The sequence below is a fragment of the Sinohyriopsis cumingii genome, chromosome 7 (genome assembly GCF_028554795.1).
Source record: "Sinohyriopsis cumingii isolate HCF-2022 chromosome 7, ASM2855479v2, whole genome shotgun sequence".
NCBI classification, from domain to species: Eukaryota; Metazoa; Mollusca; class Bivalvia; order Unionida; family Unionidae; genus Sinohyriopsis; species Sinohyriopsis cumingii.
This window is the reverse complement of record NC_142967.1, coordinates 65,362,463-65,380,561: the sequence shown is the minus strand read 5'-3', so window position 1 is coordinate 65,380,561 and position 18,099 is coordinate 65,362,463. Positions and strand designations below refer to the sequence as shown.

The 18,099-nt window shown below is 33.6% G+C and overlaps 1 protein-coding gene across 2 annotated transcripts in view; it reads left to right on the top strand.

Moving 5' to 3' along the window:
- LOC149795420 (protein SERAC1-like) overlaps positions 1-18,099 on the top strand; it is an 86,970-nt gene that overhangs the window by 48,911 nt on the left and 19,960 nt on the right. For both annotated transcript variants that reach the window (XM_089965213.1, XM_089965214.1), the window contains exons 11-15: positions 5,839-5,992; positions 8,671-8,818; positions 9,671-9,771; positions 10,928-11,025; positions 11,557-11,739. In XM_089965213.1, coding sequence (XP_089821339.1) covers positions 5,839-5,992; positions 8,671-8,818; positions 9,671-9,771; positions 10,928-11,025; positions 11,557-11,739 — 684 coding nt within the window. The remainder of the gene's footprint in view (positions 1-5,838; positions 5,993-8,670; positions 8,819-9,670; positions 9,772-10,927; positions 11,026-11,556; positions 11,740-18,099) is intronic.

The following is an 18,099-nucleotide window of genomic DNA, read 5'->3' as shown; positions in this document are numbered from 1 at the left end:
TGGCATCCTTAAAACTAAGCACCATGGATTATAGAAGGGCTTTTGCTCAGAAGTATCTTCACATACACTGTGTGAATAGTCGTGGTCATTGACTGTTTCCATTTTAGGATAGATTATGCCCAGATGTATCGATGACACACTGTCATTGTCCCTAAATAAACCACTACTAATACCCTGCAGGTTGGCACTAATAATTTCAAAAAACCAGCTCCTCTTGGAGAACAGTTGGCTCAGGTGTTGAACATGCAGAAGCCAGACTGGTCGACTTCGGTACTGGTCACACCAGAAGCATGGCTGAACAGATATACATTTGTGATAAGATCTATTATTAAGGTCCCCATAATCCATGTCCAGGATGGGACAGCTCCAGATGGTAGGATGGTACTACATGCTGGATCCACTAGATCAACAAAAAAAAAAATACAAATGCACTTGGAGTTACAGGCCTGAAGGACAAACTTGGAGTTGTGATGGTACATATGCTCACTGAGCTGTCTAAAAATGGGGGAACAATCCCACAAGTTAATATATCCAAATTGACAAATGCAAATTATCTGCAGGAGAGATAAATCAAAAGAGACTTAACATTTGGCCTGAAGTCAGGAATTATCTCCTATACCAATGATGTGTATGATGGTGAAGGCTGGCATATTTAGCTGTAACTGCAACATATCTGCATTCAAAACTCCCAAATCCGCAGTTGGAAGGCATCATCCTTCTGAGTTTGGGCATTATCTGGAAGCATCACCCACAAGGCTCACAAGTGATTCTGTATTTGAATGTATATTTAGTACATCCATACTAGTGTTGCATGCTCTGCCATCTTTTTCTTTGCCTTTTGTTTAATTTTGCAGAATGGCCAGTCATGTGTCCTCAGACCACAGATTACATATGATGCAAGAGGAAGCATATGTACATTTGGTACATGCCAGGCAGAACTTTGTTGGGTCTTCCCTTGCTTTGTATTTCTTGCATTTAGAAAACATTTTTCTGAAATAAAAAATAATAGAAACAATAGATAAATTAAAATTAATATGTTAATAATTTGCTAAATAACACCCATTATAAACAGAGTGTGTGAGTTAAAGAACACTTGTAGGTAACATGCATTAATAATAGTGTGTTGTACCATATGGCCTAAACTGACCAAGTCCAAGAAAGAGATAAATTTAACAAAATATCTGCCAAATTAATGTTATAATATATGTCTTCTGTTTATGAATCAATATTAGTCAAAATATCGCCAAAATTATGAATGGATGGCTTGAATTTCAACACAATGACTTGGATTTAATATGAAGCTTTTTATGTATAGCTGTGTTCAATAAGAGTTGTTATCTCCCCTGATTTATTACCTCCCCTTGCATGCTCTTCATAAATAAAGATAAAATTGACCTGTTCACAAATTTTGGGGAGCAAAAATGGCAGATGCAAAACCTGATGTATCTGAGAGAAAAATTGCTACAATGAGTTTATTCAGTAAACTTTGTAGCTTCGATATTTTGAATGACAGTTATGCACCAGGCTGTTCTATGAACTTATCACATAAGTCATTGTTTATAATACAGTGAGTATTAAAAAGTGTAAATACATGTTGATAATATATTTCAGGTTAATAAATATATTCTTGGTCAGAATATGTTGTTTCCTTTCTTTCTGTTTCGTTCATTTACTTAACTGTTTGTGTGGATGGACAAGTTGGGGTTTTGGCCTATTGCTAGTATGTCAGAAACTGACAACCAGTTATGTCTAAAGATTGCTGTAAATGAAACAGATGGTTGTACAACTTGCGTTTTAAGGCCAATGGACAGTATTTCAGCCATTTATAGCCGGTTAGCTTAACCAATTCACAAAAAAAAAAAACGTTTTATCATTACAGGCTTCTATGGGTGATATTTCCCGTGATTTATAGGGGCATTTTATTTCCAGTAAGCCATTTTTATCTGAACATTTGTCACAGCAGTCTATAACTCCATCTGGACTTTTTCCAAGGTATGGATAGTGTGGCGAAACAATTAAACCACTTCCATACAGCTTCAAGTTTTTGTGGAAAAAACACTGTCTATATATACGGCATAATCATGAAATTTTTGTGGAATTCAATAGCGTACTTAAATTTAAATTCTTTTCCAGCAGATAAAACTTTTTTATTAAGAGGCAGAATAGGATCTTAGTATCAACTGGGCTAGATATGGTCAAGTGTTTGTGGGGGGGTTTCCAAAATTTCAAAAGAACCCTGACTTTCCTCAAAAGGACACCAAAGCAAAATTCTATGTGCCTATTTACTAAAAGTGTGCATCATACCCAATAAATGTGAGCAAAAATAAAACAATGGTCAAATTTCTGGAAACACCGTCATCTATTTGTATTTCATGTAGCGTACACGTGCCTAAATTGACAAGTCCTTGAGCACGCTTGATCAGTTTGGATTTATTCCCTGACACGTGTGCACCTCTATCTCTTAAATAAACCTTCATTTCACGAACTGATAGCTTGTCAAAAGAGCACTGGTCAGCGATTCCTTTGTTGGATGTCATTTCATATGATTTTTTGCTCACCAGAAGTAGATTTAACAAATAATGATAACTCGCGCAAGGGAGATGACAACCCTTCTTAAACAGGACTGTAGAAGCAAAGATTACAACTGGCAACATCTAGCATTGGCAAGGGGAGGTAATGGTTAAGTGTTTCTGACCTATGTCTATATGATACAAATTTTCATCTTTTAGTAGTCTAAGAGCTGAATTCATGAGTTATTAGGCTGCCTTATACTCCTAATGTTAATATGATCAGGGGATTGATTGAGAGGAGAAATAAAGGCATGACTGTACATTTATCAGAACCTAACTACTTGTAATTTAATGTCTTGTAAAACCAGTCTGACAGTCTATATACACCAGTCAAATAATGATAAAAAACAATACAATAGTGTACATACACTCATATGTCAACTCTCTCTCTCTTTCTCATGCAAACACTTTAATCTCATTATCAGTGGAAACAGTACTTAAATAAATTTACTAATAGAAAGTTTACCTATGATTGTGAAACACAGTACTCACTTTGTTTTAGGCCAGCTTTTTTAATTATGCATAGAAACAGGTGTTCACACTTGTAACAATTGATGGATTAGGCAGTAACTAAAACTCACTGAGATAAAAAAGATAATTGTTAGCCTTTGTGAGAACTTTGATGAATGCGGAATGAAAAGAGGTTTCCTGTGGTTATTTTTAGTAATGCAAACCGCAAGGGATGGAACTTGTACAGCGCATGTCAGCTTAGAGGATTTTTTTCCATCTGAGATAGATTTAAATCAAAATCTGAAAATGACTTTAACAGATTCATCATGTTAAAAGTGAAAAGCGAAGAAAATGAATTTATAATAATGTTACATAAAATTGAGCATGAAAAAATTAAAGATGAATAGACTGAAATATACCTATGATGCCGGCACAAAAGTTGATGGTTATTCTTTCCTTAGAAATTTTTCCTTAGAGCAGTCTTCACGCATGTGGACTCTTTTGTGTCACAGGGGAAAAGTTCTGTTTTGTCAATATTGAAAATGTTCATGGTTTCATAGTTTTCACACAAGCCAGACCGTATAGCTTCTCAGTTTTCACTTCATGTATCCACATCCCCTTTCTCTCCATTTGTGCATTTGAACATGTGTCTCATCAGGAATGACTACAAGCAACCATTGAAAGCTTTGAAAAATTGTTTTTATCCCTAATTCACATGAATTTCAGTGATTTGGCCTTAATACATGATTCTGCAGAATGTAGTATTCAGGAACCATTTCCTCAATAGTTTGTTAATCTGGTCATTTTAAATAATTACATGTACGTGTGATCTTGTACACTCCAGGCAAATCTTGTTCTCAAAATAGGCCATAATGCCTCACTTATGCTCTATAATTCCTTGGATGTGAGTTCACCTGACTTCCACTTCTGCTGTGACTACACCACTTTTCCACTATCCTCCAAACCCATGTTTTTACTATGGGAGGCCAGCTCTTCTTCCTATCCAACTATTGGTATTTCACTATCAACTTACTGCAGAGTAACTATGGAAGGTGTACATACCTGACATCAATTTCAAGAACAACACAAGCCCAAAACACCTAGTTCACAAATATATCCATATCTTTAAATAGTAAACAATAATAGCTGAAAAAGTCTCACAATAGCCTTTAATAAGTTAAGAAATTTGCCAGGGGCCAATTTATGAAACTCGACCCTGCAACCTTGAGAATTTGGCTGATATTGGTTTATGTCAAAAGTTGTGTAGATATCACCTATGTAGACATTTTCTATAAAAAGAAAGTATAAAGGAAAACATTTTGTGTGCAAAACTAAAAATGGAATTACGCTTTTAGAAAAGTGACTACTTTGCAGCAAAAAACACTGTATTATTTACATTGTGAGTTATCACAGACTGCATTTCTTAAAAGATTTCAAATTGTTTGCAACTTACAATGCTTTTGGTCTTTGTTTGCCACCATAGCATCAGGACAGAATCAAAATTCCTTTACAGTGTTTCATGAATGTCAAGAAGAGATCTGGAAGTTATAAATTTTAAGATGAATGACAGAAATGAATTGTTAGTTGTCAGTGATAGAAGTGAAAAATGTCTATAAATTCTTCTAGAAAACTTAAAGAAATCACACATGTAAGTAAATAATGTGCTTTAGAAGTACTTTTAAACTATACGCAACAAGCAGTTCCTAACTTTTTAGTATCATTCTGACTTTGCTAATAGCAGCATTCATGTTGTGTGGGTGTGTATTGGGGGGGGGGGGGGCTAATCACAAAAACAGTCTAACTAATCTGGAGAGATTAAAGTTTAATCAGTTAACATTAGACCATGCTGGAATATTGATATACTGATGTGTGGGACCTTGTTAAACTTACAAAGTGACATATCAAATAAATTCATTGATACATAGCCACTGAAACTGACCACACATATACAATTATGCAATAAAATTTAACAGAGAAATTTCTTCTCAGACACCAATTCACTTACAACTGACTTTAATGATTTCTGGACTTTATAAAATCATAGTAAATAATAAGATACTGTATAAAACAGATATTTACAGTGGAAAATTCAGTTCAAGGTAAAATGCATTTTACCTGCTGGCTTTAATAAGCATGTACCATAAAACAACTCCTGCGGAAACTAAATCTGTCCGTCAAAGTCACTCTCTTGTGTGCTTAGATCAAAATGATTATCCGGATGAGATTCAAACTATTGATTCTTTCAGCATGACTAACTGATCAGTCCTAATATTTTACCATGCAAACTGAGACCTGCAAAAAGAAAAGAAATATGTATATTGACGTACTTTTAACATTCAGTGAAAACATAAGAATTTCAGGGGATAAACTGTATGTGTATTGTCAAATGCATGAAACTGCCACTTAAGTCAACTTCACCGTGGGGTCATGAAGGTAGAAATTATGTCGGTGTGCTTAAACTTTCATTCTTCTCACCTAAATATAGCAAGCGATATGCCATATGCATCACTATTTCTAAGACCGTTTCACTGGTGACATTCAACATTCACAACAGTATGTTTATGTATGATTCCTCTGAAGTCTCTCTGCTCCTGTGGAGTTAAATTACTTTTAAGAATGCATGTTGACATGTTATGCAATTGTTTCTGTGTGTCTGTATTGAAATGTAAATAACAGACTAGTATGCTCCTTTCATGATGTGATTGGAACGTGAGTAAAATTGCAGCAAATATTAGTCACCATGATAAACTCACTTTAATTTTATATGTGTCATTTACCATAACTCAAAATGTACATGCCTTTGACTAATTCCTCCCAGGTTGGGTGACCATTCTCAGAAGCTGGCTTTTCACCAAAGACGTTGCACTGTATATGCACACCACAAGAGCTCTAGCCAATCTGGACCAGGAAAATGATCACTATGGTGTCTATGAAGATGGCATTTATCTTGTTCATCCACCATACAGAAAAATGTAAGTTATATGGCATGTTTGATTAGATGAGTTTAATTGGGCAAGGAGTAATCAGAATGTATTTAGCATTGTTGTATTGTGAGTTGTGATTGAAATGCTGCCAGCACATTATACTTGATTCAAGTATATTTTCATTTTAGAGCAAGATCTGTATACTGATGTCATGCATTCAGTGTTCTTTGCAGTTGATCAACAACTTGATGTGGTGTGGTCTTGCTTTAATTCACTGGGTCCCAATCGATGTGAATTTCATAGTTGCTGCAAGCCACAAAATTAAAAGGCCTAGTAAGCGAATTTCTTTCTGTGAAGACAATATCATGAATCCTATTGCCAGTATATATATATATATATATATATATATATATATATATATATATATATATATATATAAAACTATATACTTACTTATAAGCTAAATCCAACTGCAAACAACATAGAGTTTGATCTGCCATCACATGATGTGCCAGCAGATCAGGGTCAGTATTGTTTGTCCTACTGATGACTCAAAACAAACAGCATAGACCCAGATCTGCCAGTGCATAACATAGTAGCATATCTGGAACTTAACAGTTTTTAGTTGCACTCGAGTTATAAATGAGCATAATACATTATCAGGGCTTGAATTTAACACAAATTTCTTTGTAGCCAGAAGGACTAGTGTACTGAGAAATTTAACTTCAGTGATCTTCTATTTGAATTTTAACTGCTTTTGTTTGTATTCCTTTTTATGCCGATCATTTTGTTAGAAATCTTTTGCTCCTCTTTATTCATCATCTTACATGACCCATTTACCATTCTAGGCCATTTCTTTGTTTCATTTGTTTCTCGCTCACTTTCACAAATACTTCTTGGAGAGTACAGTAGAGTAATACGGCGCCATAACAAAAGCATGCAGGACAAAAGTGCGCTGACATAAGCACACTGACAAAAGCTCGCTGACAACTGCACACAATGATAAACAACCCGACAAATACATGCAAGACAAAAGCGCACACGTATACAGAGATAAGGCTGAGAAGACCATACAAAAGGTTAACTGAGAAGACAATACAAAAATGTTATCTGAAAAGACAATACGCAAAGTAAATTGTATGGTCTTTACAATTTAACCGTGTGGATCAAATAACTTTTTCTCATAGTACATTAATTCTAAACAATGCCAACTTCTCAGCCTTCTCAACCATTTAAATTAATTGATCCACACAGTTAATTTGTAAAGAAGACCGTAAGATTGAGCTTTAAGGTGTCTGCTCAACCTTTTCCACTCATTCTTGTTTCGGTCAAATATAAATAAATTTAACCCTCTGTCAATCGGCAATAATTGACCATTGACTTATGATTTATACATAAATCAGGCTAGTTTTGCACAATATTCTCCTGGTTTTTTTTATATATTTTAATAATTTTTTGAGCCGGCACCATAACAAAAGCGCGAGGACAACTGCATGCAATGATAAACAACCTGCCGTGTATATAGTAATCATCATTCTAAGTAACTAAATCAACATTTTTTTAAGCAAATTTATGTTTTATTTATTTAATGCATTATATTGTAAGAACATTGGTTCACACATTCTGAGGCGCACTTATGTCTGCGTGTTTATGTCCTGCACTCATTTGTCACTGCATGCTTTTGACAGCGCACATTTGTCTTGCAAGCATTTGTCGGGTCACCAAGTAATACATACAAGTTCATACATCATTTACCTTTTTTTGTCTTGGCCATGAATTGAGAGGCATAGGTATCATATTTGCAACAGCAGTTACACTGGTGGCATCGATTTCAACAAAATGAATGCTTCATCTGATTAAAATCAGATCTCTGCTGTCCTAGGTGAAGATCTGACAGTGATTGTTTAGGGGTGATGTTCTGGTGACCTTATAATTAGCCAATGGAAATGCAGCTTTCAGAAATCTAATAGTGAATAAAATCTTTCAGCACATATTGCTCACTCTCCCAAATGTGAAGATAGAAGACTTCATCTGAATGGCTAACAAAACTAGCAATTATGATAATTACATAGGTCACCAGAACATTATCCCTAAATGGTTGCTATCAGATCTTTACATAGGACAGTGGAGATCTGCTTTGAGTTGCTGTTTTACCACTGTAAGTAGGATCGTGTTTCTCACAAGCCAGATTGCATTTAAGTACATGTAGTAGGTTGGTAATGTTAAAACAAAATATATAAAAAAAAACATAGGGAAAAAGATCATTTCTAGAATAATCAAAGTTGTCAACATGATAAGATCTGTTATTACATTATAATGAAGATCATGGTAAACATCAGATAAGCAGGTTATTCTATAGGAGAATTCCAATGTCTTGGACCCAGATCAAAATAAATATATTTACTTCCATTGATAATGATCTAATATTTAATCCAGACTTATTGAAAAAAGTTAACTATAATTTGTTTACCAAATAAAAGTTACTGGTCAGGTAATCAGTGAACTTGAATTTTGACAAGGTCAAGTCCTAAATACAAGTATACATAACATATAATCATGGAGAGAAAATTAACAAATACAAATTAAATATACATTAGAAAAACAATGTATATCTTGATCTGCTGGCTTTTGTGATGGCAATCAGAATCTGTGTTTTGTGCCATTGGACTTGAACTAAAAGCAAGTATATATGTACTTACTTACACTTGTGAAATGTGTTTCTTCAGGGAGCCCATGTTTGCAGATGTGATTTTTATCCATGGACTTATGGGTGGGCCATTCAAAACTTGGAGACAGCAGGATTTACGGACTGGTGATAAGCCTATTGTTATTGATGAAAAGATCAGAGAAACGTACACATTCTGTTGGCCAAAGGTACATAGTATGTGAATAGGATTTCACAATCTCCTGTTTAGCTTATGCCTGGAATACAGTATACATATATTTCTAAATTTATATGTGAAAATGTGACTTGGTTTTTTTTATGAGTGATACTGCAAAATGTAAGTAGTGCAGTAAAAGTAATTTAAATGAGGTTTATATTTACCCATTTGAATGTAGTTATATATATATATATATATATATATATATATATATATATATATATATATGTATGTATATATATATGTATATATATATATATATATATATATATATATATATATATATATATATACACACACACACACACACATTTTATCTAAGATTGATTCTAATATGAACCCATTTCATCTGTCTGTGCATTGCATGGGAGAAAGAGGTATTTATCATCCACGACATTTGCCTTTTCTCAAGACCTGTTTGTGTCACTTTATTAAATCATAAATGATTTAAAATGGCAAAATCAAAAAGAAATATTTACTGATTGATATAGATACCTAATTTCAAGTATTTATTTATTTAATAATGAATGAAAACTCTGGAAGTAAACTAGTTTCCTATTTTAATATAAAATCAGTTATGACAGCACAGCATATGATATTGCTAACATTTATTTTCTTCTTGCAGATGCTGGAATCTCTCTATCACTTACAAAGATTAATATTTAGGTTTTCAGATATATGTATCAAGGCCAGCTAATGATACCATTTGGTTTTTTTTCATTTGCTTAACTGAATTTATTATGCTGACAGTGGAAATAGGATAACATATTGTTTCATGGATCACATATTAACCTGAAAGCCTTCTGGGCCTGCTTAAGTAAGTTGGGTTTTTCTTGTTCAACAGGATTGGCTTGCTAAAGACTGCGCCAACACACGTATTCTAAGTATTTCCTATGATACAGATCTCAGCCAGTGGAATTCCAAGTGTCCATTTGACATAGAGAAGTATGCTGCATTTAGGGTTGAAATAAGAATTTTTCATTCACATAAATGCACAAAGACAGACCAACATTCAGACTGACTTATTTAGTGCAGACAGGCAATAATCAGTGTTGCCTTCAAAGTATTCATATACTTAAATTATAGAGTCAAGACGCAGTCTAACATACTTCTATTACCCAAGCTTGAGTTTGATGTTATTATTTGCTGCTTTCTCTCATCTTTATCATGTTTCTTTAAATGGAATCTGTAAAATAGATGCCACTTTAAGAAAGTTAGTGATTAAGTACTTTAGATGATGTATTTATTGTTTTAAAAATAATGGAAAATCAGAGGTGTTTTAATTAAAAAATGAAGATCTTAATAAGTCAGGTTCATTATTTTATGGCATTGTCCATCCATCTATCATTTCTTCCATCCAGCCACTGATTGTCATTTGCCTGTCCAGTCAATTGGAAGGATTTTGATGAAACATTGCCCAAATATATATCATGACTGCCATAGCCACACTTCTATAGTTATGACAAGGGAGAATGTAATTCTGTAAGTTTGTACACGTTTCTGGAGTATAACTTTTAAACCACTGAAGATATTTTCATGAAAGTTTAACCATTCATATCTCATGACTAGAACTGTGCTTCATGTCCCTTGCTTCAAGGTCATGGCAAGAGATTTAAATCGGTGAGTTGTTTATCTTAATGTATGGTTAAAACCAATGAAAATATTTAATATAACTTTAACCTTTTATATATTTTGGCCTTTCAGTATTTCATTTATTCTAAGTTATACCCCTGCTTACAGGTCAAGGTCGCAATGTGGGCTAATGTAAGTTAGTGGTCAGTTTCCTTATCCAGTGTTACCTTTTAAAATATACAGAGCTTCTGATAAAACTTGACTTGTGTCCACTCTTTGTCCTATATTAATCAAGTCCCAAGCTCAGTGGTGTATCGTGTGTCATTTGCAGTAGTTTTTTTCATACATCAGAACAAGTCAAGTTTCTTCACTAGCCATATTGTCAGATGTTGTCATATTAATAAGTTCATGTAGAAATTTTTTTTATGATGGTAATACTAGAATGACTGATTTCTTCAAATATAAAGAATTCTTTATATTTAGTGTTTTTAAACCATATGTTTATCAGAATCTTCTCTTTTGTTGTTAGACGTTCACGAATGAAAAGGAGTCTCATTCTCTTGGAGAAACTTAAGAAAGCAGGTGTTGGATCAAGACCAACAATATGGATTGGTCATTCTATGGGAGGTAATTGATAGCAGTCTTGTCAGTAGTCAATTGGCCCCAAACCAGGGTGTCTTATCTGTTTGGTTGTCTTTCATTTAATATTTATTCTGACAGCCATTGGTATTTGATTTCAAACTTGACATGTTTTTATCGCAATTTGTAAGATTTCAAGCATTTTGATTTTAGTTATTATCTGTCCTGGAATCATTCTTGTACATGAAATTGCAAACAAGAAAGAAACAAAGCTATCTCTGTTATATTAACTTTTTATTGTACCTAACATTCCTGGGCAATGCTTAGCATGTTGACCAGTAGTCCATAAGAAACATCGGAAAATTTTACCTTTATACCTTCAGAGTCAGGCCATGTAGGCACCAGTTATGCAAAAACTCGTCTCTGCTTGGTAATTTTGATCCATAAGTGACATTTCTCTGTTCAGCACCAGTACAATCTATTGCTCTAACATCCTCATGCAGGTAATATAACTGTGAAATTGAGTACAGTTCACTGTAAATGTCAAACTGAGAGTACAGTTCACTGTATCTCTTGCAGGTTTGCTGATAAAAGAAATCCTGCGTCATGCCGAGTCATATTCTGAGTACTCTAACATGTTGCAAAATACTGTGGGAATCCTGTTTTATAGCACTCCACACAAGGGATCCTCCTTAGCCAAGTACAGCAGTCAGGCCAAATATCTGCTCTACCCCTCCATAGAAGTGCAGGAACTTAATGAAGGTACAGTACACAACAAAGTGTATTTGACTGTGTTACTTGGCAGCTGGTGCAGAGTAATTTTGTGACATATATTGCTTTAGTTCCAGCAGTGCCTGAACAACAGTCCATGAATATAGGCAAACTCCCATATGGATTCAATACACACCTCCAGGACCAACATTGAATTTACATGTATCTGACCAGTTTGTGGATTAAGGTATGTGTTTGACCCCTTTTTATAATGAACTTGCAGCATGTGCAAGTTCCTCTACTGGTTTTATCATTCAGTGACTAACACCATGCATTGAAAAAAATGCAATGTAATTAACTAAAAACCATGTTTGGAAAAGCAATATTTCCTATACAAAGACCTCATTCAAAATATGTTTTATATAAAAAGCTTCTGATTCTTAGAACCAGGGTTCCCACGCTATCGGGAAAAAGTCAGAAGAAATGATAATTTTTTTCCCGACCGTGAAAAGTCCTGGAATTTTGCAAATATTGACGAAAGTTGGGAAAAAACCCAGGAATTTTCCTCCACCACTTGACGCCCAAAACAATCACGTAATTGAGTTATAACTAAACTGATCATGAGTTAAATTTATTGAGTTCTAACCAGAATTTTCGATGGGTGCAGTATGGATTATTTTGTTCCTTGCAATGAACATATATGCTGAGTCAATCCAAACTACCAGTGGATTAGATTCATCTAGTAAACTTTTATTTTCAAAGTCAGCTAGGTATCCTTATCTTTCCTTACATTGAAGGTATGAAAACCAATCTAGCATCACAAGAGGCCAACATGGTGGTGGCAAAGCGTAGCTGCTTAACGGATGGCCCAGCAAACTCTATACGTTTCTAGATCGAGTGATACATGCATGAAATCAATATGAAAATTACTTATTTTGTCAGAAATTGTGAGTATTGAAATCATTATGTCTTTAATCTGCTGAAAGACAAGATAAAACCACGTCGTTGATGAAATGTGACCTGGTGCTCACGATTTGCATTGCTAGTCACATGAGTGCCGTATACAAATCTAACAACCCACCTTTTCAAATGTTGTAGAGAATTATTTTTAAAAATGAAAGTCGTATGCTGGTTGTAATAAGAATAAAAACGAAAGAACAAAAAATTCTTCATATTTATTTATTCCGAGAACAACTTTTGGAGTATTATTGTATCACATGACTACCACGTTGACATGTGATCTCTGCTTGATAAATCAGACTGGCCGGATTGCTGGGTTTTACAAAAGGTATCTGACTTTCATTTAATATAATTGAATTTCTGTACAACAATATTATAAAAGAGTTTGTTGATATAACGTGACTATTGGACTTCCGATGTCCTCATTTGAGATTTGTGAAGTCATATGACTAGTAATGCAAATGGCGAGTACTGGGTCAGGTTTCATCTATGCCGTAGTTTTGTCGTGTTTGACTGCAGATTAACAAGATAACGATTATAATACTTGCCATTTCTGAGAATTTCAAAATAAATAATTTTCCTATCGATTTCATGCAGGCATGAGTCGATATAACAAAAGTTAAAATTTTCTAGGCCCGTAGGTAAGTGACAACTATATGTTGCTACCTCACTGTGGCGGCAAATTCCAAATTTTCTATATGCAGTTGCAATGACCCCACACCCCAACCTTGATATCCAAATATGAAAAATGGGCTGGGAATATTCCGAGGAACCTTGGATTAAAAAATGGACTGCTAATCGTTTTAAGCAAAGCTTGTAGTCCAAATTGTTGAATATCAGAGCTGAAATGAGAAATTGTCATTCCTTGTATTACCAACATGTAGGCCAATTCTGCGCATCGGGTATTTCTGCGCAATGATATGCCATTTCTGTAAACATTGGATCACGTGTTATTTGTTGCCAAAAATTCATTTTGTATCAAGAAAGAAAGATCGTACTTTAATTAAGAAGTGTGATACTCATAAAGTGTACAGATATATCCCACATTTCGATTCGAAATGCATATGAAAATGTGATTTCTAAAGTCAATATGAAGACCCACTCCATGACCTTCTTGAACCTGTAACCCAGAAAATCCTATTTACTATGTATCTGTTAGAATCATACAAATAAATACATTTTATAAAAGATGGAAATGTATAACGTAAAAAAATTATGCATCTTAATCAAAGTTTCCAATTTTGCAAGAAGTTGTCCCACATGTACAAAATCATCTGCTACCTGACATGTCAGCTTGATGCTATAATGGGATTCTCACAAAATTTCCTGGCCCATAGTCTGTTTCTAAATTCTTTAGTAATTTTACCCCATAAATAAGACATTGTAAATACATTACACCCTATTCATTGTTGTTTCATTTCCACATAATAACTCAATTTTTTTAAATATAAAATATTGAATTTTACTAATTTTTTTACAAGATCGGTTTACTTGGCTTGATATCGCTTGCCATTTATTGGCATTGTTACGTTGAATTTTGTAAATTAGCTATAAACCTAGTCAAATTACTTGACAGAACTGTTGACAGAAACAGTCCAAAGTAGTGTATTTCATTTCTATAGCCCCATGGATAGACATTACATCTTTTTCAAAGCTGTGCGCAGAATTGGGCAACATATCGCAGTCATGAAAACATGGTGGTGGTATCCCGTGTGTCCAAAATTAATATTATTTTGAAAAGAATATTGTGGTGACAATTGCCTCTTTTCAAATGGTAAGCATTGCAGTATTTTATTTTCATCAATCGGTCGAATTTAGTATGCGTTTTGCTTCATGATTGGAGAGGGAAACCTTATGTGTGCAGAAATGCCCGACATCATTGTATATATTAAAAAACGCTACGAGCTCCTGTATCAATACATGTTTGGGGACTGGTTTAAGGAATTACAAGAGAACAAGTTGATTTTACAGAAAATTCAGTCCTTGTTCATACAACAGTATATAATTTTTAAGGTCTTTTGTGAAAATGTAAATCAACCCTTTTGAAAATGTTTTTTAAAATAATGGATTTTTAACCAGAGCGTCTTAAGGAGATTAGGTTGTTTGAAAAATCTTGTTTGGGATTTTATTGGCACAGGTAAATTCAGGGTTAAACTCTTTTCGTTACAAGGCAAGATTCTAATTATTTGCGTTTATTTTTTTTTCATACTGTAATAAGAAATGATACTTTCTATGAGATGCATGTATATATTGCTATAGAATTCTTTAGAATTAAAGGTTTGAAAGGAAACAAGCATAATTTATGCTCATTATGTTGTTCTCACCTAGCAACATAATGCAGCAAAATAAAGTTAGAATTTGTATTCTGTTCATTGAAATGACTTTACATGCCAATTTTTAGGAATATAATCAAACTTGTTTCGTGTGATACATTTTGTGATTTTGTACATGATCATCTTTTCTGACTTTGATGTTTTTGGAGAGTCTTGAAAGAGAAACATCTTTAGATTGTAGAAAATGCATGTTTTATAGTCTAAAATGTTAATTAATTCCATTCAGTAATGGCCATATGTGAACCTTAAAAAAAGTAATTTCATCCTGGAAAAACTCTGGAAATGACCTGGAAATTTATCTTTAGAAAAGCGTGGGAACCATGTAGAACGGTTTTGTTTTTGACGTGTGTTTTGTTTTCGACATTGGTATCAATCTTGACTAGTATTGTTATGTAATGTTGTGCATACATAGATTCCTGTTATTAAGAGGTTTTTCTTTCCTCTTACTTTAAGTACTATAACAAGGTCATTTTACATCGGCCTTTGGCATCTCGTCCAATATGAGTTTTCAACACAGCATCATTACCAATTACAGTGTAAAATGTGTTCAGTGTAAAATGACCTTTTTTATACAGCTTACGTTTTTTTATAGAAAATCTGTAAGTTTGACTTTCAAGTTAATCAATTTCCATAACTTAAAAAAGTAAATACAAAAAAATATAAAAAAGAAGGGAAGATTTGGGCTGAAAGCTAAAACAAAGCTGATCTTCTTATCAGTGGAAAAAGAGGTAGGACTTGTAATTCTATATAGCTTTTCTTTATGTCCATTTAAAGTGCATTTTGAGCATTTCCTTTGGTTACTGGTGGATGTGTGGGCCCTTGCAAGCTCCCAGCTATGTTAGCTGATAACCTTTGAGGTGTCCCCCATAAGTTTATAAAGGATTTTATATGTTTATGTAGCCCATAGGTATGTAGTGTTGTTTTTCTGTATAAACAAAATCAAAAAGAATTTATATTAAAACCTTCATTTTGATATCTTTTGGAATTTGGGGTTGATCTTTTCCCTAACATTATGTTGGTACTTGTTGGGGTACCCAATCTTTTTCCTCAATGTTCCTGAGGCAATAAAGGTTGAGATTATGCGAGTTGTTCTTCCTTCCATAGGCACATATCCAGGGCAGGTCTCCTTTCCACTACTTCTTGTTTGTTTGGTTTACTTATCTACTGTTTTATTAAGTTAAAGAAATGGTGAAATTTTTCTTTTTCTCCCTCTTTTGTTTTATTTTCCTTCCATTTCTTTTTTATTTCCTTGTGGTTTTTTGTTTCCTTTTCCTTTTCTTTTTCTTTTTATTTCTTTTCTCAGGTTATGAGAGACTTGTGTTTCTTCTGCAAAAACAAAACTGATTCAAGAATAAAGCATATAATTGTGTTAGTACGTGTATGATGTGTATGTATTGTCTCTCATCACCACTGTATCATGCAGTCTTGAAAGAGGAAACCAGGCCAAGCTCTATATAAGGAGCTTCATTTCCTTTTTTGTATAGTTGCCATGATGTGTTATATCAGTGGGCACAGTCTTGTATGTCGCCTCAAGCAACACATGAAGTAATCTGAATTATTAGGGCCTTTAGATGTGGAAATTTTTTATGTGGCACTACTGTTCCCAGAGTTTTAAGAGATATCTATTGTTGAGAGAGGGTTATTGGTGCATTTTGGAAAGACTATGCATGATATGGTTTGACTTTGCATGCTATAAGGATTTCTATCCAGCTGTATTTTGATTGGTTATTGGTGTGTGTCAGAAACAAACGAACAATACCTTTTTGCCCAAGAAATGTATGCTGAGTATATATTCGTTGATGCAGATTAGAAAGGGAGCTCTGCCAGACATGACTGATACAGAGTTTTATTACTGTTTTGATTGACAGAGCAACTATGGTTTTTAAATTTTTGTTAGAACAGTGTAGAAGATAAAGTTAAAAAAATTTATATTTATAAAACAACAACAAAATATAGGCATATATTTTTTTATATTATTTTGACTGACAGTACAATTATATAACACTTAATATCAGTTATAAACTATCATCTTTCTATACAAATTTGGAGGACACAGCAAATTAGATTTACCAAAACTACTGCTTTAATGCAGGGGAGATAATTATGAAAATTCTTCTTCATTTTCTATTTTGAAACAGTGATTCCATGCATGACCCTGTCTGAACTATTTCCATATAAAATGATGAATCAAATGGAAATGTTTGGCTGCCATCTTTAATTTGATTGAGTCCAATACAGGTTTTGGGGCACATGCTCTTCAAAGCACTGTTTTCTCTTGTACGGTCACATAGTCAGTGAGAATTTCACTGGATTAAAATTTTGGATGTATAATAACAACGTATATTTACCAAAACTGATACTTGTGTTTATATTTAAACAACTTTCTACTATTCATTACAAGACTTTTTACATCAGATGTGAACAAATTTCAGTTGCATCATTATGAATAATTTTTTGGGATGAAAAGTATTCAATATATTCCAAAGAAATATTTTAGTAATGCAGTGTAATAAGTTTTCTGAAGTACCTTTATTAGATAAATTCAAGATCTAGCAGTTGTTATTGTAAAACTATGGTCCAGCTGAAATCTGTCTCACCTTGTCAGAGTTGTTGGTTTAAAGAAAAGACTTGTACACTTTGCTACCACTGCCATTATCCCATCATTTGCATCTCAGTGTCTTGTGTTTCTTCTAATAGAAAAATACGTACATTACACACATTTGTTCACATTTATTTAAAGGCTGAGGCCACTATTAAAAGATGCAAGTTACTCCTTTTCTCTAATCAGAAAATATTCTTCATATCAAACATTCTGCTGCTTTATCTTCATTTATTGAATTTGATTTTGGATGTTGCTATATGTTGAAAATATGGGAGAATATTATGCATATTCATTTGCGTGTGTGATTGTGTTTTGAATCATTTTGACATTACAATTTTATTAAACATTTACTAAATGTGATTCTACTTCCTTTAATAATTTAAGTAACAAATATATAATTTGTTTATAATATGTATTATTTTCAGCACACATAGAGTAAATTAAAGTAGGCCCACAGTTTGTGTATTATTATAAAATTTAAATTTCTTATTTTTTGGTGTAATTTTTTTAAACAGA